At 44.4% G+C, this 24,334-nt stretch overlaps 1 protein-coding gene across 1 annotated transcript in view; it reads right to left on the bottom strand.

The window, feature by feature from the left end:
- Window positions 1-23,393, bottom strand: part of ISM1 (isthmin 1) — an 89,616-nt gene extending 66,223 nt beyond the window's left edge. Inside the window, exon 1 of the mRNA XM_027976478.3 lies at window positions 22,952-23,393. Within this exon, the coding sequence (XP_027832279.1) occupies window positions 22,952-23,089 (138 nt within the window). The 5' untranslated portion in view covers window positions 23,090-23,393. The remainder of the gene's footprint in view (window positions 1-22,951) is intronic.
- Window positions 23,394-24,334: the final 941 nt, after the last annotated feature.

Raw genomic sequence — 24,334 nt, 5'->3', positions numbered from 1 at the left:
GGAATGCCCATCTTGCAGTGCTCTCAAAGATATTCTTTTAAAAATATTTTAAGTTATTGCCTCGCTTTATTGTACATGGTGTCCTATAAAGAAGATATATGTCCACAATTGAGCTTTGAAAGGGGACCATGGGGCCAGTTCCATCTAAAGGGGATGAAGTCAAGCAGTAAATCTGCTGGTCACTCTTTTCACATGGACTGTATCTCAGCCAGCAGTTGGTCTTTGATGTCATGACAATAGTACTGGGCCACGGAGACAGAGCAGGATCCCCCCTGATGCTGAAACTAGTCCACACTCATTAAAACTCGGAGAGCAGCCTGCAGGGCAGGGTACACCAAGGAGAACGGGGAGTGGATTCTGGACTGCCGGTCGCCTTTCCCTGTGAAAAAAGGCCATCTCTCCTACACTGTCTACCGTGCCTGCTGCCTTCTTCACTGTATTTTTTAAAATTAATTACCTAATTAATTTTTATTTTTAGCTATACAGCACAGCTTATAGAATCTTAGTTCCCCTGCCCGGGATCAAACCTGGGCCTTTGTCAGTGAAGGCATGGAATCCCAACCACTGACCCATCAGGGAATTCCCTCTTTACTGTATTGTTAACTGAAGGATGATGTCCATGTAGAGAAATGCATGTCTATAACTACACAGCTCAGTGAGATTTCTCAAAGTGAACACAACCATGTAGCCAACACTCAGACCGAGAAACAATATTAGCAGCAGCCAGATGCCCCCTTCTGTCCCCTTAATGAGGGTGGCTGGTGTTTTCTCTGTTCCAACAGCGTAGATGAGCTTTTCCTGACCATGTAACACTAACAGAATTTTCTTGCATGTACGCTTTTGTGACTGGCTCCTTCCGCGTGACACTACGGTTGTGAAGCTGTGCCTGTTGTGTGCAGCTGTTTGCTCTTCCCCGGTGTGTGCACTTACTGCCTTATTACCCATCCTCCTGTGGACAGGCACTTTGGGTCTTTCCAGTTTGGGGCTATTTTAACTAGTGCTGCTATGAGGATTCTTCTTCAGGTTTTTGAGTCCACGGATAAATACATTTCTGCGGGGATTAGACCCAGGATGGGATCGCTGGGTCAGAGGGTACATATATATTCTGTCTTAGCTGTACTCTGGAAAAACAGTTTTCCAAAGTGTTCCCATCTGTTTGTGTTCCCTGTAGGTGCTCCACATTCTTGCCAGCAGTCTTCAGGTTTTGTCTCCATTTTGCTGTTCTGTGAGATAATATAGTGATTTCGCACTTCTAGTGGTCATTTTTTTTAAAGTTTTATTTGTTTTTCTGTCGAAGCCATCAACCTAGTCAGTGCTCAATTCTGTGACAATCACAAAGTTACTAAGCTATTAAGATCATTGACATGAGACTGGTCACAACCCAACGTTTGGGGAGCAAAGAGAGAAGGGATAGGGTACTACAGAACATATCCAAAGTACGAGACAAGTTCTGTCAGGAGCAAAGCAAAACAAAGGGTAAGATTCACTGGGGGTACAGGGCTGTCAGAGACATGGGAAGGGTGGCAGAGAAAGATCTAGAACCACGGTGGCCCACAAGCTGATTAGATATTAGCCGTGTAATGCCACAACCAGGAAAGGAGGTATGATCCTCCTCTCAACTATGGGAAACACTTAAAAATTCCTGACCACTCTCTCCTCAGAAGACCTTGAGGAAAAGGTCTTTGTGACACACCAAGGAAAGGGAAGAATCTGATTAGTCACAAGGGAAAGAGTCTTCTGGCCAGAAACTGTAATTGGAAAGCAGAATATACAGCTCAGAGAGCTGGCAAAACTCTTGTCCCCAGGTCTGCCTGTTTCTCTTGTTATATCTGAGAAAGGAAGGCAGGAAAGGGTGCCCCTTCGTAAGGGACACCCTACAAAGGTATTGCTGGCTTCGGTTGTTAAAGCCCATGGGTGATGAATAATATATCTGTGGGCACACTCCCACCCCCACCACGAAGCACACGGTTTTAAGCAGTGAAACTGCACAAGAGAGACCAGGCAGAGGAAGATGGAAAGAGAGAAGCGTATGTCTCTTGACTCAGAAATCACTTTTGGTGGAATCCAGTATGGACTGAGCGACCCGTGGCCTTTCCGGGTCTGGTTTCTCAGAGGCAGGATCCTGCAGGCCCCACTCCCTGGTGGCTCAGATGGTAACGAATCCGCCTGCAGTACAGGAGACCTAGGTTCGATCCCTGGGTTGGGAAAATCCCCTGGAGAAGGGCATGACTACCCATTCCAGTGTTCTTGCCTGGAGAATTCCATGGACAGAAGAGCCTGGTGGGCTACAGTCCACATTTCCTCAGCTGCAAAGTGGGAGAGAATCTTCACTGGGCTGTTGTGAGAATTAAAGGTGCAAATACATACAAAGTTGTCATGTATTCTGCTCTTGGCACAGTGTAAATGCTGAAGGTTAGCTTTTATATCACCATCAGCATCATTGTCACCATGTTGGAAGATAAAGTTTAAAAATCAGTATAATTATCCCATTAGGATGTCTATTTTTATTTATTTTTAGGGCTTCACTGGTGGCTTAGAGGGTAAAGCGTCTGCCTGCAATGTGGGAGACCTGGGTTCAACCCCTGAGTTGGGAAGATCCCCTGGAGAAGGCAATGGCACTCCATTCCAGTACTCTTGCCTGGAAAATCCCATGGACGAAGGAGCCTGGGAGGCTACAGTCCATGGGATTACAAAGAGTTGGACATGACTGAGCGACTTCACTTTCAGTCTACTTTTAGATAAGGAGAATGAAATGCACAGAGTTGAAGTGACTTGTCCAGGGTCACGCTGCTCTGTAGCACCAGATTCATGGGATGCTGTGTCCTTATGCACCAAGGATGGTCCTTTCAACGTTATAACCTCTCATGGATACCACTTTTACTATCCCATTTACTGAACAGGACACAGAAGCGCAGAGAAGTGTGAGACTTTTGCTGAAGGCACACACATGAGAAGCAGAGGAAGAACTGAAACAAATCCAAAGCCTTTGGCCACTCTGTTGGGCTTTGTGAAGAGTTTTGGCCAACAGGATGCTGACAGATGTGATCTAAGCAAAGGCTGGAGTGTACTTGTCCTTCGGGCTTGCCTCTGCCTTTCTGTGATTTTTCATCACCATGAGAGGAGTGCAGGGTAGGTAGCCTGCTAGTTGTGTAAGTCTGGGAGATGCAGGAAGAAACCCAGACCCAAGCCTTAGCCTGGAGCCCAGCCTGCCTAGATCTACTGAGCCCCAGTAACCCGCAGACCCACAAGCATGAGAATACATGCTTATTTTTACAGGCCACTGAGGTTTGGGATAGTTTGTTGTGACGCTCAATTGGGCAATAGGTAAATAATATCTGATCTGTCCTGAGTGCTTCTAAGGACTTGCAACTTGCAAGAAAAGCATGCATCTTGACCAGAGCTTCTTAATCTGTAACGAGCATGTGATTCACCAGGGCCCCTGATTAAATTGAAGATCCTGGTTCAGTCATTCTGGGTGGGGCCTGAGATTCTTATTTCCTAATGAGTTCCCAGGAGACACTGTTGCTGCTGCTCCATGCACCACACTGTTGGTGCAAGTGTGGAGAAATCACCCCTAGCTTCTCACCTGTACCTGCAAGTCACAACTGCTCCATGTCCCTTGGGGCAGTGGACGGGCCACCTTATGTGTCAGTAAAGAATAGTCCTTGCCCTCTAGCAAGAATCCTCTGTGGGTTTCTAAGAGTCATCACTCTCCTCATGTCCAGCGTGGCCAGAGGGTCAGCTCATGTTAACATTCCTGCAGCCTTTTTCCTGGGCTAAGCATTAGAAACACTTAATGAGATCTCCCCTTTTGAATTTTGGTCCTTCCTGAAATTCGAAGATTTCCAGCAGTAAACCTGGCTTCCAGTTCATTTTGCTCATAACCAATACCAGATTTCCAAGTCACAATGTAATTGCGTCTCCAGGCAGGAGATACAAATCTATTTCTGGTTCTGTTAACTTCCAGTCAGGCAGGGCATCAGGACAAGAAGATGAAGGGAACATCAAACAGCAGCTTACAGAGGAAGTCAAGCCTCCTGCTAGGAGACTTTTCCAACTGGTTCTTGTCCAGCAACTATTTCTTTCTACCACTGCCATCACCACCAGCAGCAACCATGCTCACCTGGAGGATTGAGCACCCTGAAACTTTTGATTTGGAGAATCCTGAAAAGGTAGGAGAATTCTTTCCAAGGAAACAGTATCTTCTCCTCTTCCTTCAGTTTTCCATAATTATGGATTATACGCTTGTGTATTAGCTGTAGGAAGATACCATCCTGCAACTAAACTTCCAAATTCTCTCGTTTTCTAACAGTGTCCTGGGTTTTATAGATCCTAAACATGTTATGTGAGTGCCTGTAAAAGATTGCCACAATTTCATTATTATTTATTTATTTACTATTTTTTAGGGGAGCATGGGACAAATCGGAATATTAGGATCGACATATATATTACACACATATATATTACGTGTATATATTACACTGACTGCGTGTGTACTCAGTCGCTTCAGTCGTGTCATTTTGTAATGCTATGGACTGTAGCCCACCAGGTTCCTCTGTCCATGGCAATTTTCCAGGCAAGAATACTAGAGTGAATTGTCATGCCCTCCTACAGGGGATCTTCTCAACCCAGGGATTGAAACCTCATTTCTTATATCTCCTGCATTGGGGGGCAAGTTCTTTACCACGAGTGCCACCTGGGAAGCTTATATATATATATACATATATATATATATATATAACAATGTGTAAAACAGATAGCTAGTGAGAACCTGCTATAAGGCACAGGAAACTCATCTTGGTCCTCTGTGACAACATAGAGGGCTGGGATGGGGAAGGGTGGAAAGGAGACCAAGAGGGAGGGGATATTCATATACGTACAGCTTATTTACTTTGTTGCACAGCAGAAACTAACACTATATTGTAACACAATCATATTCCCTCAAAAAAGTTTAAAAAAAGATTGCCACAATTTTAAGTAAGCTAAACATACACCCAGCTAGTCTGCCTCTAAGAATTCATACAAGAGAAATGAAAGCATATGTTCACGATGCAAGGACTTATATCCAAACACTCACAGCATCCTTATTTTAATAGGCCCGAGTTGGAAACAACCTCAACATGCTTCACTGGGTGAGTGGAAAAGCTTATTGTATACACATACCTTGGACTACCAACTGGCAATAAAAGGATCGAACGCTTATGCACCAAACAACATGGATGCATCCCAGAGTCATCATGGTGAGAGCAAAAGAGCACCCCATGCTGTACACTGAGTACCAGTCTGCTTAGGTAAAACTCTAGGAAGTGTAAAACCTGATCCATAGTGACAGAAGGCAGATCAGTGGTGGGGGTTCCTGAGGAATGAAGGAGGAATCCCCAAGGAACACAAAGAAGCTTTCAGAGATGGTAGATTTATTCATCATCTTGATGGTGGTGATGGTTTCACAGGTGTCAACTCCTCTCTGTTCACTTTGAGTATGCACAGTTCATTGTATGCCAACTACACCTTAATAAAACAGTATTTTTAACAAATAATAACACAACTGCCCTTGTCCTCCTTGTTGTCTCCTCATCACAATCTCTAAGAGGTGGCTGGGAGCCAAGGCATGTGCTTTGTTTCCTTGGCTTTGCCATGAATTCTCTCTCTTGATGCTGGTGGGAGTAAGGTAGCACCTGGGTGACCTATGACATCATTTCCAGCCCCCCTCCCCGAGATGCTTCATATAGGTTCTAGCCACACCTTATTATTTTCAAAAATAGAGATGAGGCGTACAGCAGGAAGCAGCCTCTTGAATTCACAGTCGACCTGCCTTTTCCAGGGTCACTTCTGCTGCACATCTGGGATCGAGGTGCTCCAGACTGTGAGTCTGGCAGCCCCGAGCCCCAGACACGAAGCTGAAATTCTCCTGCTCCTTTGACCCTGCCGCGCTGTTCCTTCTGGGGAAGGTGGGCCCAGGAGTGCTGCTGTCTGATGGAGGTGCATCAGCTGGAGACAGTGCTCTGTGTGAGATGACTGGGTTTCCTAAGACGTGCCTGGGTCAGTTCAACAGGAAGGAGGAGTGAACCTGGTGTTTTCACTTCTACTCAGTTTACAGAAACAACTTTCCAGTGACACATGCTGGTCTGTGCCTGGAGAGCTGACGCAAAGCTGCAGGTACCCAGGAACCGTGACCACTACCTTTTTCAGGCATTAGAAGGTGCTCTCACACACCCTTGAGGGCTTCCCAACCATCCTCCCACCTAAAACGGCAAACAAGCGTGGGACGAGGCTCTCCTGAGGAAAACAACAGTCATCTCTCTATACACGAGCCATTCACGTGCTCTGCCTAGGCCTGACCTTTCCCATTCCTATGATTTCGGAACTCCGCTCTTCCCAGCTGCTCTGGAAGGGGATGGCATGGTTTGATTCTGTTGCTGCCACTGTACATGCCTTTCTGAGGTGAACAGACTTCAGCCTGGTTATCAACAGCAGGAAACAGCAGGCACCTCATGGAAACTCCACACTGTACATCTTCCTGCACCTGAAGAAATGGCCGTGATCCCACGGCTGAGGTTTGAGTACTGCTTTGTTTAGTTTGGGGCTTCTCTGGTGGCTCAGAGGTTAAAGCCTCTGCCTGGAATGCGGGAAACCCAGGTTCGATCCCTGGGTCGGGAAGATCCCTTGGAGAAGGAAATGGCAACCCACTCCAATGCTCTTGCCTGGAGAATCCCATGGAGGGAGGAGCCTGGTGGGCTACAGTCCATGCGGTGGCAAAGAGTTGGACACAACTGAGCGACTTCACTTTGTTTAGTTTAGTATCTTCCAGAAGAAAACCCTGAGACAAAGAGCAAGTGGTCCTTGGGAGATATCCCCGGGAAGCTCTGGTAGGAGAAAGGGAAAGAGGGCGGGGAAGGGGAAGAGCCGCAAGGCTACCTGATCAGGTCAGTGAGTGGGACGGGCAGTGAGTGATTGTCCAAGGAGAAGCACAGGCACTGGCACATCTATTTTCTTCGCATTGCACTCCTCCCAACATTTGCACTGGCACACCACAGAAAGAAAGGAATTAAGCTTCATATCTTTTACGTCTAGGGCTTCTTATAACGTTCTTATGGAAGAGTGGTGCAGACAAGGTTTAAATAAAATGCAAAATGAGTTTTTCTTTTTCAGTAACACGCTCCCTTGCTGTTTCTTCAACCTCACTGCATTCAGTCCTGGGAACTAAGTTGACATCCCAGTCCCAGCCCTTGAATAATCTGCCTTTTGAAGAATGAGTACAGACAGTGAGGTACCCTTAGCTGTCACTGAAGAAAGGGGCTTCATCACCACCCTTTCCATTGTGAATCATAGAATCCTGAGCCAAGGTCATATATGTCCGCAGATGAAAGAGAAATAAGAGGATCACATACACCATTAAAACATTGTAAAATTAGATCAGTGAAGACAAGTTAAAAACTGAGATAATCAAACGCGGAGAAGACCTATTAAATAATAACCTTCATGTCCTGCATGAGATGTTTCTTGAAAAGGGAATGAATAGTGGGAAAAGAAGCACAAACATGATATTAAGATGTGTCAGAAAAGATTTAAAGGACACAGCAGAGAAAAAAATATTTGGTCACTGACGGCTGTAAAAATGTACTTGTACAGGCTTCCAGATCAAGATTGCAGAGTAGAAGGACACGTCCTCATCTCCTCCTACGAGAGCACCAAAACTGCAACTAGCTGTTGAACAGCCATCAATAGGAGGACACTGGAACCCACCAGAAAAAAGGTACTCCACATCCCAAGACAAAGAAGAAGCCTCAGTGAGACAATAGGAGGGGTGTAATCACAATAAAATCAAATCCTATACCCACCAGGTGGGCAACCACAGATTAGCGAATAGTCATATCAAAGAAGTTCTTGCACTGTTGTGAACATTTTGAACCCCACGTCAGGCTTCCCAGCCTGGGGATCTGACAAAGGGACTGGGAATCCCCAGCAAATCTGGCCTTGAGGGTGAGCAGAATTTGATTATAGGCCTTCCAGAGGGCTGGGGAACCAGAGACTCCAGTCTTGGAGAGCACAAACAAAAGTTTGCATGCACCAAGACCCAGAGAAGAGGAGCAGTGTCTCCACAAGAGACTGAACCACCACTACCTGCTAGTATTGGAGGGCCTCCTGTGGCCTCCTGTGGGTCGGCAGGGGCTCACCACAGGGATGGGGGTGCTGGAAGATACCCCCTGGCGTAAACCCTCTTGGACTTCACCATTAACCCCACCATAGAGCCAGTAGACCCCAGGGCTTTGATGCCTCAGGCCAAACAACTACCAGGGAGGGAGAGTAACCCTACCCATCAGCAGATAATTGGATTAAAGCTTTACTGAGCAAGGCCCTGCCCACCAGAGCAAGACCCAGTTTTTCCCAACCCCTCCCATCAAGAAGGTTCCACAAGCCTCTTGGCCTCAGCCATCAGAGGGCAGACAGAAGAAGCAAGAAGAAGCACCGTCTCACAAAACATATTACAGAAAGTTAACCATAATGAAAAAGGAGAAAGTTATGTCCCAGATGAAGGGACAAGATAAAATCCCAGAAAAACAACTAAATGAAGTGGAGATAGGCAACCTTCCAAAAAAAGAATTTAGTATAATGATAGTGAAGATGATCCAGGATCTCGGGAAAAGAATGGAGGCAAAGAACGGGAGGGTGCAAGAAATGTTTACCAAAGACCAGAAGAACTAAAGAACAAATAAACAGAGATGAATGATACACTAGTAGGAATCAACAGCAGAAAAACTGAGGCAGAAGAACAGATCAATGACCTGGAGCACAAAATGGTAGAAATCACTGCCACAGCACAAAATACAGAAAAAAGAATGAAAAATGAAGACAGCCTAAGAGACCTCTGGGACAACATTAAAGGCACCAACATTCGCATTATAGGGGTCCCAGAAGGAGAAGAATGAGAGAAAGGGCCTGAGAAAGTATTTGAAGAGATAATAGCTGAAAATTTCCCAAATATGGGAAAGGATATAGTCAACCAAGTTCAAGAAGCACAGAGAGTCCCAGGCAGGATGAACCCAAGGAGGAACACACTGAGACACATAGTAATCAAACTGACAAAAATTAAATACAGAGATAAAATATTAAAAGCAACAAGGGAAAAGTGACAACATACAAGGAAACTCCCATCAGGCTATCAGCTAATTTCTCATCAGAAACTGTACAAACCAGAAGGAAATGGCATGATATATTTAAAGTGATGAAGGGAAGAACCTACGACCAAGAACACTCTACCCAGAAAGACTCTGCTTCTGATGGAGAAATCAAAAGCTTTCCAGATAAGCAAAAGTTAAGAGAATTCAGCACCACCAAACCAGCTTTACAACAAATGCTAAAGGAACTTCTCTAGGCAGGGAACACAAGGAAAAGGAAAAGACCTACAGAAAATAAGACCAAAACAAGAAAACAGTAATAGGATCATACATATCAATCATTACCTTAAGCATAAATGAATTACATGCACCAACCAAAAGACACAGACTGGCTGGGTGGAGGAAAACGTGCATGTATGCACTTCCACTTACCACATCACTCTGCTTGACTCTCCCAAATATTTAGTGATTATTTTATACTGTTAAGTTAATCATGTTTCTGTTATGGCTTGCAATTGTAATTATTTTCTATTTTTTGACTGGCTATTGATTGTGAAAACTGATAAACATCGTTGACTATTGTGATTATGTAACTATTACTCACTTTATACCACTGTATCATGATTGGTCAACAGAAAAATAATAGAACTCTATATCACCAAAACTAGGGTCTAATAGAAAAACCTATAATCACTTTTAAAATCCAGATGCATGTCAGAATTATCATGAAATTTTTTGAAAAATACGAATACTCAGGTATTGCTTTTTTTCGCCAGATATGTTTGTAATGAGCAGTCATGTTTAAAAACAAATGGGCTATATGATGATCGTTTAGCTAGTTTGTTTCACTGTTTCTATTTCAGATTCAGTGCTCCCATTTCATTTATGTTCTCCAATTCCTCCATCTCTTTTTATTTTTGATGTTCTTTCTCAGGACTTCATCAAGTGTAGGAGAAAAGTTTTTGTATACATATATAAATATGGATAATATATATATATTTGAAAATGTGAATTTTTGCCTAACTAAAAAATTATGACAGTTTGATTCTACTTGTTTGACTTAGTCTGAATAGAATGCTAGATTTCTAATTAAAAAATAGATACACAACAAGCAACAAAGGTTTACTGTATAGCACAGGGAACTACAGTTAATATCTTGTAATAATCTATGATGGAAAATAATTTCAAAAATGATATATATGTATTTGTATAACCAAATCACCTTGCTGTGCATCTGAAACATTGTAAGTCAATTATACTTCAATTATATATATATATATATATTATATATATATATTCTTTCTTTTGGAGGCTTTAAAAACACAATAGATTCTTCTTAATTGAATGGATAGTTCTCATGACTTCTGAGCCTCAAAATCAATGCCTTTTAGAACATGGCTGGGAAAGAATGAATAAGGGACTGCACAAATAATAGAACTTTCTTCTGGTTTGTATACCGGAAAATAAAAGAGAAAAATAAAATTACAGTGTTTCAATTCAAGGTGGAGACTGGGTATTTTCATTTACTTACTTTCCTTCTCTAAATTCTACTGAGAAAGAAGATGAAATAGAAGAATAAATTCCCAACAGAATTGGAAAGCTGAGAGGGAGCGTCTACAGAAGAAGGAATGATTTCAGGCAGATATGAAACAGATGGTACCCAGTTGAAAGTGAAACATTACAGAGTTGAGAAAGTGAGAGAAAGATTGCCAGAAGCAGCGAGTTTCTTCAGAGGAATTCCCATAGCAACGTAAAGAATAGAGCCTGCGTCAGTTTCACTAGCAAGTATTAGAAATGAAAACCTATGTCCTGGATTGTGCAAAAAAGTTAACATGATCTTATTTACAGTAACTATCCAAACCACTGGAAACAACCCAAATGACCATCAATGGGGAAATGGATAAATTAATTGTGGGATAGTTATACAATGGAACGCCTCTTAACAATAAAGAAGAGAAACTTACCGGTGTACACAGCAACAAAAATGAATATCAAAAATAATATGTTAAGCAAAACAAACCCAGACACATACACACACACACACACACACACACGCACACCATACAATTCCATCTACGTGAAGATTTAAAAGAGGCAAACTAGTTCTTGGTGATAAGAGTAAGACACTGGTTGCTTATGGGGGGGGTGGGTAAATTGCCTACAAGGGTGCACTAGGAGACTTTTGGGGACGATGGAGATGTTCTGTATCTAATTTTGATAGTGGTTATATAGGTATATGTAATTGTCAAAAATGGAACTGAATCTTTAAGATGCATTCATTTTATTGTATGTAAATTATTCATCGTTAAAAATGTTTTAAATATGTAGAGAGAGGAAAAAGCGAAGGAGGAGAGGAGGGAAGGAGGGAGGGAAGAGAAAAGAAGGGAAGAAAAGAGAAGAAGCTACAGAAGTTGGGTGAAAAGGGTAAGGACAGGAAACGGATAAACAGGGAAAGGACTAGCGCTAGGGTTGCCAAAGCTGGAAGATTAGGCCAAGACGTAAAATGCATTAGAAAAATGCAAAGAGAAAAACATTAGAGATGTGGAAGACCGTTCGATTTTGAAATCCTAATATTAATGTCAAAGTCTACCAGGAGTTCCAGAAGGTGAATACAAGGACATTGGAAATAAGCAAAGAAATTACTAAAGCAACTTTCTCAGGCTGAAGAGAAACTTGAGGATTCAGATTGAAAGCACCCACCACATGCTGAAGAGGACTAACAACAAAGGCCCTAATTTTGAGCACAAGCTAATTAAATTTCTGAGCATTATTAACAAAAAGAAAAACCCTAAAAGCTTCCACTTAAAAAATCACCTTCAAAGAAAAAGCATCAGACTTTTCACTGAAACATGAGATGCTACAAAAAAAACTTGCATTACATCTTCAAAATTCTGAGGGGAAACAAGATAGAAAAAAACTAACAGCCAAATTAGCATTTAAGTGTGAGAAGCACATAAAGATGTACTTAAAATTTTAGAATCTGAGAGTTTATCTTTTTTATTGTTTCTTTTGGCCACACCACACAGCTTTCAGGATCTTAGTCCCCTAACCAGGGGTTATACCCGGGGCCCAGGCAGTGAGATTGCTAAGTCCTAGCCACTAAACCTCCAGGGAGCGCCTAAGAGTTTATCTTTTGATAAAACCTTTCCGAGAGAACTTTTTGAGAATGTATTCCAGCAAAATAAAAGATGAATATATGAAATTCCAGAAGCAGCAGCAGGAGACAAATTTAAAAAAAAAATCTTTAAGTCTAAATAATGATTGGGAGAATTATACTACTGCTAAGAAATTATTCCTAAGACAGCAAAAATGAAAAGTAATGAAAGAAAGAAGGAAGATATTAGAAATGGAAAGAAAAATGAATAACCTAGCACTAAATATTCAGATAATATGATTAAAATTTGAGAGAGATAAGAGAAAGAAATGGCATGTTAGAATCTTGTTTTGGGAAAGTTTAGTGAAAGTCACTCAGTCATGTCCGACTCTTTGTGACCCCCCAGACTGTAGCCCAACAGGCTCCTCTCTCCACGCAATTCTCCAGGCAAGAATACTGGAGTGGGTTGCCATTCCCTTCTCCAGGAATCTTTCCAGTCCAGGGATTGAACCTAAGTCTCCTGCATTGGAGGCAGATTCTTTACTGTCTGAGCCACTAGGGAAAGTTTAGGTTATATTATAAATACTCATTGAGTCTCAACATTGATAGAAAAGTATGATTTCAAATCTATTTGCTAAATGTTAAGAATTGGAGAGATAAACCCTTTCCAAACTTGAGGAATAATAAACTAAGTAAATAATATTTAAATACTTGCTGCTACTGCTGCTAAGTCGCTTCTGTCATGTCCGACTCTGTGTGACCCCATAGACGGCAGCCCACCAGGCTACCCTGTCCCTGGGACTCCCCAGGCAAGAACACTGGAGTGGGTTGCCATTTCCTTCTCCAATGCATGAAAATGGAAAGTGAAAATTGAAAGCGAAGTCGCTCAATCGTGCCTGACTCTAGCGACCCCATGGACTGTAGCCCACCAAGCTCCTCAGTCCATGGGACTTTCCAGGCAAAAGTACTGGAGTGGGGTGCCATTAAATGTTTAAGTGCCAAGCTCTTAACAGAGCACTTACATGCATTCAGTGTTATAATTCTTACAACACAAGGAAATAGTTTTTGTATACCTATTTAACAGATGAGGACATTTAGACCTAGGCTAACTCTCTTGCCAAAGTTCACATAGATAAATTGGAAGGTGGGAGGCAAAATGAAGAAAATTTGAAAACACTTAATAAAACTGAAAACATATCTTCAAATCTATTAGTAATCACAATAAATACAGGTGGGTTACATTCATTGATCTATTACATGACAAAAAAAAACTGGCTATTGGTTATTAATAAGAGATATTTAAACAAAAAGGAGAAAGAAAGCCTGAAAATAAAGGTTGGAAAAAGATACCCAATGAATGGCAAGAGGAAAAAAAATAAGCAAGAGATGCAAAATTACTATCAAAACATGTTGAAAAGTCAATAAAAAGATGTATGAGGAATTTCACCTTGACAAAAATATAACCACCAGGGAATTCCCTGGTGGTCCAGTGGTTAAGACTCTTGCTTTCACTGAGGAGGCCATGAGTTCAATCCCTGGTCTGGAAGGAGAACTAAGATCCTGAAAGCCACTAAACTGCTCCCCCTCACCCCCCCAAAAACCCACCAAAAAAGATGTTTTATCTCCTAACACCATGGATTCTAAACAAATAAAGCAAAACTTCATGGATAATAAGGAGAACAGAAAAATGCACAGTGGTAGGGCCAGAATGTAATTAAATTATTTGAGGAATAAGCAGATTAAGTAAACAATAAGCAAATCAAGATGAAGTGTTTTCACAATATAATTAACCATCATGATTTGATAGGTCTTATAAAGATATTTAGGGGCTTCCCTTGTAGCTCAGTCAGTAAAGAATCTGCCTGCAGCGCAGGAGACCCAGGTTCAATCCCTAGGTTGGGAAGATCCCCTGGAGAAGGGAATGGCAACCCACTCCAGTATCCTTGCCTGGAAAATCCCATGGACAGAGGAGCCTGGTAGACTGCAGTCCATGGGGTCGCAGAGAGTCGGGCATGACTGAGCGACTAACACTAACTAACACTATCACAAAGAACATGTAGTCGTACTTTGGCCACCTCATGCGAAGAGTTGACTCTTTGGAAAAGACTTTGATGCTGGGAGGGATTGAGGGCAGGAGGAGAAGGGGACGACAGAGGATGAGATGGCTGGATGGCATCACTGACTCGATGGACATGAGTCTGAGTGAACTCCGGGAGTTGGTGATAGACAGGGAGGCCTGGTGTGCTGCGATTCATGGGGTCACAAAGAGTCGGACACGACTGAGCGACTGAACTGAACTGAACTGATGCATGTATTATATAAAACTTTATACTGATAGAGTAAAAATCCAATAAAACATATGATATTTGAGAAAGTATAAATGATCAAAAATGACTAGAGAAAAGTTATAGTATCTGATTAGGCTGTTGACCAAGGAATACCATGGAACATTAATCAGTGATCTCAGTCAAAGAGGTGCCAAACCCAAGAGGGCTAACAATGAGTGAATTCTAACAATCTTATAAGAAATAGATAATTCTTATTACTTAAGTGCTAAAGTGAACAAAAAAGGGTTTCTAATGCACACCATGAAACCACAATGATATTACTCCAGAAATGGATATTGCTAGCTCTCATGCATACACCGAGAAAACTGTAAGCGCATATTGCTAAGTATAGCTTTCCTAGATTCTAAAACTAATGAATTGGAGAACATAACAGAAAATAAAATGAAAAATTTACAATAGCAGCCAAACCTTGAAAACAGCTTGTCAAAAGAAATGTGAAAAGAAAGATGAAGAAAGCTGTAAAGCTTCACTCAAGAAATAGAGAAGCTTAAACCATGTCCTGAAAGAGAGGATAATATTATAAAATTTTCAATTCTTTTCAGTTTATCCTCCCCCAAATATATATAGCAATTCTCATTAAAAGCTCAGTGAGTTTTTAAACAAAATAACTCTTAAATCTGTTTGAAAATAGATATTTTATAAGAATTTCTAAGGAAAAATTTTAATCAAAGTATATATTCCCTATTAAAACATACTATGAGACTACATGAAATAAAAGGATACAGGATGCTTGGGGCTGGTGCACCGGGATGATCCAGAGAGATGATATGGAGTGGGAGGTGGGAGGGGGGTTCAGGATTGGGAACTCATGTACACCCGTGGTGGATTCATGTCAATGTATGGCATAACCAATACAGTATTGTAAAGTAAAATAAAGTAAAAATAAAAATTAAAAAAAGTATAGTGTTATATAAAACATTAATAGAAAAATGAATGTCAAGAAACATTTGTTTTTTGTATATGTATATACAAGATATTTGTTTCTTGTATATGTATATATATATATATATATGTATGCATGTATATCCCAGTAATGTATATATGAAAAGTTTAGTATATGTTAAAAATGGTATTTTGTATTAACAAATATAGAATGAAATATTTAAAAAATATGATAGGACAAGTGGCTATTTAACAAACATCAAAGTTTTACCTTTATCTTAAACCCACAAATAACTTCAAAGTAAGTTGTAGTTCTAAACAAGAACAACAAAAACACTAAAAAACACTAGAATAAAATACATTTCAATATTCTGACAATCCTTATTTGAGGAACTCTCTCTTGAGTAAGGCTTGAAAATCCAAAGTTATGTGAGAAATGATCCAGAGTAGATTACACTTAGAATAGAAAGTTTCTGCATGACCAAAGGCAGCATAAACAATGTTAAGAGATGAATACAAGAGTGGTTCAGCATTTGCAGTCTCTGACCTAAAAGGTCAATATGGTCCGCATTTTGCAAAGATAGCCACAGTGACTCCTCCCATCCCTGAACATTGCTGGTCCTCCCATCAAGAGGAGTCAATTTCCGGTCCCTTAGAATCTAAGCTGATTCAGTGATTTGTTTAATCAGTAAAATGAGGCTGAAGTTGAATTGGGCTTCCCTGATAGCTCAGTTGGTAAAGAATCCACCTGCAATGCAGAAGACCCTGGTTCAATTCCTGGGTTGGGAAGATCCCCTGGAGAAGGGAGAAGCTACCCACTCCAGTATTCTTGGCCTTCCCTTGTGGCTTAGCTGGTAAAGAATCCACCTGCAATGTGGGAGACCTGTGTTTGATCCCTGGGCTGGGAAGATCCCATGGAGAAGGGAAAGGCTACCCACTCCAGTATTCTGGCCTGGAGAATTCCATGGACTGTATAGTCTATGGGGTCGAAAGAGTCGGATATGACTGATGACTTTCACTTTCCTATAAAGTTCATCAAGAGGCCTTGCAGTTTCTGCTTTTTCTCTCTGGTTGCTCTGAGTCCACCATGCAAAGATATGCAGGATAACTTCCTTGAGGATGAGGAAAGAGCATAGGTGACAGCAAACACCAACTATCAAACGTATGATTGAGGTCCTCTAGACTACCTAGCCCATGTCAAGCCAACAGAAGGCGATAGCCAGCTGAGTAAGCCTAGGCAAGAGCCGCAGAAGAGCCACCCACAGAGCCCAGGGCAAACTGCTGACATGAACTCACGAGCAAACAAAATGTGGCTGTTTTAAGCCACTGTGTTTTGGGATGATTTATTATGTAGTAATAGTTAAGTTGGAGAAGGCAATGGCACCCCACTCCAGTACTCTTGACTGGAAAATCCCATGGATGGAGGAGCCCGGTGGGCTGCAGTCCATGGGGTCGCTAAGAGTTGGACACGACTGAGCGATTTCACTTTCACTTTTCACTTTCACGCATTGGAGAAGGAAATGGCAACCCACTCCAGTGTTCTTGTCTGGAGAATCCCAGGGACGGTGGAGCCAGTTAGCCATAATTTAAAAAGAATTCCTGAGATAAGAGAACACAGTCTACCTGGAAAATGGGCAAGGCAAGTCACAAAATAAGAAACACAAAGGTTGTTGACTTGAATCAGAGCTGGAGGAGTCTTGTCATGGACTGGAAGAAAAACTCCAGCCTGCCTGGGTCTGAATCCTGGCCCTGCCCATCATGGTTGTATGACCTTGCATAAGTTATTCAAATCTCTGTGGGTCCCAATTTCCTCATCTGTGAAATGAGGATATATATACTATCTATCTCATAGGGTCACTGTAAAGAAACTCAGTAGCATTCAGCTCAGTTCAGTCGCTCAGTCGTGTCCGACTCTTTGCGACCCCATGAATCGCAGAACGCCAGGCCTCCCTGTCCATCACCAACTCCTGGAGTTCACTCAGATTCATGTCCATTGAGTCAGTGATGCCATCCAGCCATCTCATCCTCTGTCGTCCCCTTCTCCTCCTGCCCCCAATCCCTCCCAGCATCAAAGTCTTTTCCAATGAGTCAACTCTTCGCATGATGTGGCCAAAGTACTGGAGTTTCAGCTTTAGCATCATTCCTTCCAAAGAATACCCAGGGCTGATCTCCTTTAGGATGGACTGGTTGGATCTCCTTGCAGTCCAAGGGACTCTCAAGAGTCTTCTCCAACACCACAGTTCAAAAGCATCAATTCTTTGGCGTTCAGCCTTCTTCACAGCCCAACTCTCACATCCATACATGACTACTGGAAAAACCATAGCCTTGACTAGACAGACCTTATTTGGCAAAGAAATGTCTCTGCTTTTGAATATGCTATCTAGGTTGATCATAACTTTTCTTCCAAGGAGTAAGCGTCTTTTAATTTCATGGCTGCAGTCACCATCTGCAGTGATTTTGGAGCCCCCAAAATAAAAGTCTGACACTGTTTCCACTGTTTCCCCATCTATTTCCCATGAAGTGATGGGACCGGATTAAGTACAAATAAATGTTGCTTTTGCTTTTACTGCTATTTATAGCTCAGATCAACTCTTGACTGAAGCAGTGAGTACAAGATACTAAATTGTTTTATTGAAGACAAGTAGATGGATGATGGGGGTTAGAAGTTAGAGAACAAAAACATTTAGTTACACTTCAGAGTTTGGCTTGCTTTAATATTATTGCAAAAATGATTAGTTTGATGATTTCGAATACTTTCTTAAATCACATTGTTTGAATGAATTCTAGATTTACTATGTAAAATCTATAAAAATTCATGATTCTGAACCTGAGCTTTAGTAGAGAAGCACTCATTTGAATTTCCCTTCTGGTTCAGATGGTAAAGAATCTGCCTGCAATGAGGGAGACCTGGGTTTGATCCTTGGGTCAGGAAGATCTTCTGGAGAAGGGAATGGTTACCCACTCCAGTATTCTTGCCTGGAGAATTCCATGGACAGAGGAGCCTGGTGGGCTCTAGTCGATACAGTTGCAAAGAGTCAGACATGACTGAGTGACTGCTGCTGCTGCTAAGTCGCTTCAGTCATGTCCGACTCTGTGTGACCCCATAGATGGCGGCCCACCAGGCTCCTCTGTCCCTGGGATTCTCCCAACAATAATACTAGAGAGGGTTGCCATTTCCTTCTCCAATGCATGCATGCATGCTAAGTCACTTCAGTTGTGTCCGACTCTGTGCGACCCTATGGACAGCCGCCCTCCAGACTCCTCTGTCCACCGGATTCTCTAGGCAAGAATACTGGAGTGGACTGAGTGACTAACATACGTTAAAGCTATACAGTTATTATTATCATTGCCTGTGGTTATTTTGTGGGATATTTTGTCTTCTAGGCTGCTTTTGATTACATATAGTTGTTTTATTACTATTTATCAATTAAAGACATATGAAAGAGCTAATCTGAGTATCTGATCAACATGAGACAAGAAGAGATAAGATTTCATTCAAAAGTGAAAAAACTGATTTTTCTGTGCATTTTTATATAGCTGTTACAGACAACTGTAAAATTTCTTATATTTTAAAATACTGAAAACAGTATAAAGACTAACATTCTTATTTATTATTATATGAGCCACATAACCAATAGAAACAGCATTATGTTACTGCCTCATAACAGCATACCTAACGGTACAGAGAGAGTCACAAAGTCAAAAATATATCTCCTAGTATGTTGAAACTCTGGAGGAGGGCATGGCAACCCACTCCAGTATTTTTGCCTGGAGAATCCCATAGACAGAAGAGCCTGGTGGGCTACAGTCCATGGGGTTGCAAAGAGTTGGACATGACTGAAGTGACTTAGCACAGCATGCTGCTACTGCTGCTGCTAAGTCGCTTCAGTCATGTCCAACTCTGTGCACAGCATAGCATGTTGAAAATGCCAAAAAACAAAACAAAACAAAACCCATGGTTAGTCATGTTTATGTGTGTGTATGTATGAATATATACATAATGAAGATAGATAAATATGTTCATATTTGACACAATAAGACTGTCAAGATGTGTTTGATAATGTAAATTGTTACCCTTTTGTAGCCAGCATAACTTTATCAAGAACTTGGAACACAAATATTCTTCAAAGGTTTTTATACTCATAAGATAACAACAAATTAAGCAGCTTCTGGCTCTGCAACCTCAGGTCAAGTTACCTAACCTTAGTTTTTTCATTTGAAATAGGGATAACAATATTGCTTAACTCATGAGATTTTTGTGAGGATTTAAAAAGAAAACATGTGAGAAGTGCTAAGAATAGCGCATGACACATAAAAGACATTTGACAGATCTTAGCTACTATTGTTGGAGAAGGCAATGGCACCCCACTCCAGTACTCTTGCCTGGAAAATCCCATGGATGGAGGAGCCTGGCGGGCTGCAGTCCATGGGGTCGCGAAGAGTCGGACACGACTGAGCGACTTCCCTTTCACTTTTCACTTTCATGCACTGGAGAAGGAAATGGCAACCCACTCCCAGTGTTCTTGCCTGGAGAATCCTGGGGACGGGGGAGCCTGATGGGCTGCCGTCTATGGGGTCGCACAGAGTCAGACACGACTGAAGCGACTTAGCAGCAGCGGCAGCAGCAGCTACTATTGTTATTCTGACTTCTGTTCTATTCGATGCCCTTGATGTCAGATCTTAAACAAAGGTGCATCTCTTGCAAATGTTCCCAAATATTAAACTGGTGAGAACAAATACTACACTTGACCTTCAACAAATACATGGACACCAAGGGGGAAAAGTGGGGAGGGATGAATTGGGAGATCGAGATGGACATATATCCACTACTCTGTATAAAATAAATAACTAACGAGAGCTTGCTGTGCAGCACGGAACTCTACTCAGTGTGCTATGATGAACTAAATAGGAGGGAAATCCAAAAAGGAGGGGATATATGTGTACATATAGCTGAGTCACTTCACTGTAGAGCAGAAACTAACACAACGCTGAAAACAACTAAAATACCCCAGTTTAAAAAATAATAAATATTCCCCGATATACTACAGTTTGAGTAAATAGAGCTACCATTGTGTCTTTCTGACTCCAACCTCATATTTTAGAATATCTTAAGCAGAGATAAAAATAATGTAACATAAAGACTGATGAACTTTTGGATTGCAAAGGATGGTTTTTAGCAGCTTAAGCTATTCCACAGCCAACACATTTAAGTTCAAATGCAGTTTAAGATGGGTTAAACATCACCAGTAAACATACAGAATATGGTGCCCACAGTTTTGTTTCCAAATATACCTGCTACCAGTGAATTCACATCCCGAACCCTGAAAACCACAGACTAATAAGTGTATTTTGCAGACCTCCTCACTTGGCAGAATACACTCTCTTCAGTTGAATCGTAAAACTTTTGAGAGTCAGAGGACCAAAGGAATAACTTTAATCAGGAAGAATATAAAACTTTCATAATAACAAATTACAAAAGAGAGTAAAATTATAAACTAGACTGTTAAATTCATCAGTCTGCCTGAATAAGTTAATTGAGTGGACAGAATAACCAAACATGATTACAAGATAAGCTGAAAGCTGATGGATTACCAGCTACTTGGGACTCAAGCTACTCCTAGGAGCCTTGTTCTTTCTAAATCTCCCATTTCTTCTGCTCTGCTGGGATAGTTCTTCAGCCCCGGGCTCTTTCCAGAATTTAATCCACTTCCCCTTTGCAGTGGCCACTTCCACCAGCTGCTTCTCTCATCGCCTTAACATTCAAACGGAAAAGGCCAAGCCTAGGTTATTCTAATGATAGCACACACCTCATAAAAAAATCTGCCAAATTTACTTTTCCATAGAACATCATTTTTACAGCATTTCATGAGTCCGTGAGGAAAGAAAGCATCATGTATAGAATATGACTTCCAGAATTCTTGAAGATAATAGGCACTGTTCCCAGTATTACAGTGGGTGGGTGTTCCACCATCTATAGAATGGGGGTGTCTTCAATTTCCCCAAAGAGATTGGGTCAGGCTGTCACTGTACCTGTGTGCCCACAGGAGAAGAGGAGAGGACCTCACAAAATTAGGACATTTTCAGAAATGTTCCCAGGTTAAAAGATGTTCAAAGGTTAAAAGGCTCTGGGGTGCATTCTTTTTCATTCCCGGTTTTACATTCCTGTGTAAAGATCACCTTGCTTTAGTCTACAACACCCTGCCAGAGACAGAACACGGTGCAACAAACCAAGAGTTTGGGATGTGTAAACTTTGCAAGTTTCTTAACCTCTGCACCTCAGTTTTCACATCTATGCAGGGGTGGGGGTGGGGATATTAACAATATACATCATGAACTACATCATTAAATTAGTTCAGTTCTGCAAAGAACTTAAAATTAGCACATGGAAAGCACTCTGGAAGTATTTAAGGGAATTCTTCTCTCTACACTAGGGTTTTTAGGCGACACACTGCATAAAGATGTGAGGGAGGAATTAACAGGGCAATGATCTTAAAACCCTTTGGCAACAATGAATGATGCTTATCTAGACATTGCCAGAGTACAGAGTTTTCAGAGGGGCTGCTTGGAGGAGGAGATTTTAGAAGTGAATTCCTGCTGCCTCCTGGGAAAATCCCTGCTGACTTCTTTACCCATACCCCACGTTGACAGTTGTCAACACCTCTGACAGACCCAAGGAAAGGTGTTTTTCAAGGGAACGGCAGAAAATCCCTACCTGGGCAACCCTTTGTTTGGAAACCGGAGAATCCATTCTGCGTCTGACGCCGGCTATCCCTTCTCTAGTTGTGACCCCCCCCCCCCCCCCCCCCCCCCGCCCCACACACACACACACACTGCGCTGGAGCTGCACAGACCGTCAGAATTCCATTCCTAAGGCGACCTTCAATAGGGGCGGAACGCTGGAAGAAGTCTTTCGCTGTCAACTTTTAAAGCCCCAGGTAACGCCATCTTAAAGTACAACAGGTGGCTTGACTCTGCGCCCTCCGCAGGCTAGGAAGGTGCAAGGTTGGTTCGGGGACCACGTGGGCGACCAGGGATACTTTCTTCAGGGAATTTATTTCCTGACCTTTGGCACTGTTTTCTGAGTTGGCAGATTCAACCGGGTTGGTTCTTCCTCCCAGACCTCGTTTGGGGGTTGTCCTAAGTTGAGGTCTCCTCCCGCTCCTCCCCGCCTCTCAGAATAACATCACTTCGCCTCTGAAGGGCAACCGAAGTCTGAGAGCATCCCAAAGCCAACACATGCGTGCTCCACACTCCTCCGCCCGTCTCACGCTCAGGTACCTGGGGACAGACTCGGAGGAGCGTGCCCCCGGACCTCCGAGGCGGTTCAGCCTCCAAGCACTTAGCCCGCTCCGTCCAGGCTGGAGACGGGTGGCCCCGGCCAAACTACTGCCCAAACAGCTGTTCTTTGGTGGGGCGGGGACCCGCCTCCCCGCCTCTCTCAGGTGCGAGGTCAGCACCCAGCCCCCCGGGTCCCGGCCGCCACGCGCGCCCCTGCCCGGCGGCGCACTCACCTGCAGCGGGGCCCGGCTGGCGTTGGCCGCGGCCGCGTCCGGCCGGTCGGCAGCTCCGGAACCGCGCAGCACCGTGATGTGCAGCGTGAGCAGCAGCAACCCCAGCAGCAGCAGCAGCTCGGCCGCCAGGCGCACCATCCTCCGCAGGCGCGCGGCTTTAGGACCCGGCGCGGCGGGCGGCGGCGGCGGCGGCGGCGGGGGAGGAGGAGTCGGAGCCCGGGAGTCCGGCAGCGCGGCTCCCGCCTCGGCCCCCGCCGGGGCCCCGCTCCCCGAGCCCGCAGCGCTGGCGCTGGCTGCCGCGGGGCGCGCCAGGCCCGGGGAGCAGGAGCCGCCACCGCCGTCCCCGCCGCCGCACCACGGCGGAGCCACGGCGGGGCCGGGGGCGTCCAAGCCGGCGGCGGAGCGAGCCCCGGCGCTCCCCGGCGGGGACGGCGGGCCGCCCGGGGCCCGGGCCGGGCCGGGGCCCACCCTGCGGGCAGCGGGCAGCGGGGGCGGCGGCGGGGCGGGCGCAGCCGAGCCCCCGAGCGCACATGGGCGCCGCAGATGTGGCCGCGGCGCCGCAGCTGGAGCGGGAGCGGCCGCCAGAGGAGCGCGGGGAGCGGGAGGAGGAGGAGAAGGAGGAGGAGGAGGAGGAGGAGGGCTTCAGCGGCGGCCCGCAGTTACCTCCACGCTTGGCTCCCCCGCCCTTGCCGCCCGTAGCCACTCACCCGGCGAGCCACCTCCCCTCCTCCCCGCGCTCCTCCCGGCCGCAGGCCGCGCCGCCCCGCCGCCGAGTCCTCGGGAAAGCCGGCTCCAGGCGGGGGCCCCGGGCGCGCGGGGGCTGTCACTGTGTGGAGGTGACCCGCGAGCCCCTCCGGAGTCCGCGCCCGCCTGCCGGGCTGCGCCGAGCGCGCGCCCCAGCTGCCGAGGTCGCTGCGGCCGGCGAGGGCAGAGCCCCGCGCGCGCCGAGGCTCGGGGCTGTGGGGTGGTGGGGGGTGCCTGGGCGAGGTTGGAAACTTTTATTGACAAGTGGAGTTGGGAGTTGTGGTGATGGAGAACCGAGAGGGCGCCGGCCCCGCCAGGTGTCTGCCGGCGACTGTGCGCCCCTCCCTGCAGCTGGCCCCTGTACGAGGGGGAAGAGACGGGGTCGTTCCAGAAAGGTCTTGACACTCGCTCCCAGACGGTGGGTCGCCCGCTCACCGAGCACCGCTGCTCAGGCGCCGGCGGCGGTGAGTAGAGCTTGGGAAGGGAGGCGAGTCCGATTCGCCGGGCGTCCGTCTGGTCCAGCGCGCAGGTGTCTCGGCAAGAAGCGGCAGGGGTGCGGTGCCCGTGGCTCGGGCGCGCAGGACGGAGGTGGGGCAGTGGGGGCCAGTCTCAGCTCAGGCCGGCGCGGGCCGGGGGGCT

The sequence above is a fragment of the Ovis aries genome, chromosome 13 (genome assembly GCF_016772045.2).
Source record: "Ovis aries strain OAR_USU_Benz2616 breed Rambouillet chromosome 13, ARS-UI_Ramb_v3.0, whole genome shotgun sequence".
Taxonomy (NCBI): domain Eukaryota; kingdom Metazoa; phylum Chordata; class Mammalia; order Artiodactyla; family Bovidae; genus Ovis; species Ovis aries.
Note: the sequence above shows the minus strand (reverse complement) of the source record. Positions and strands in the feature narration are given on the sequence as shown.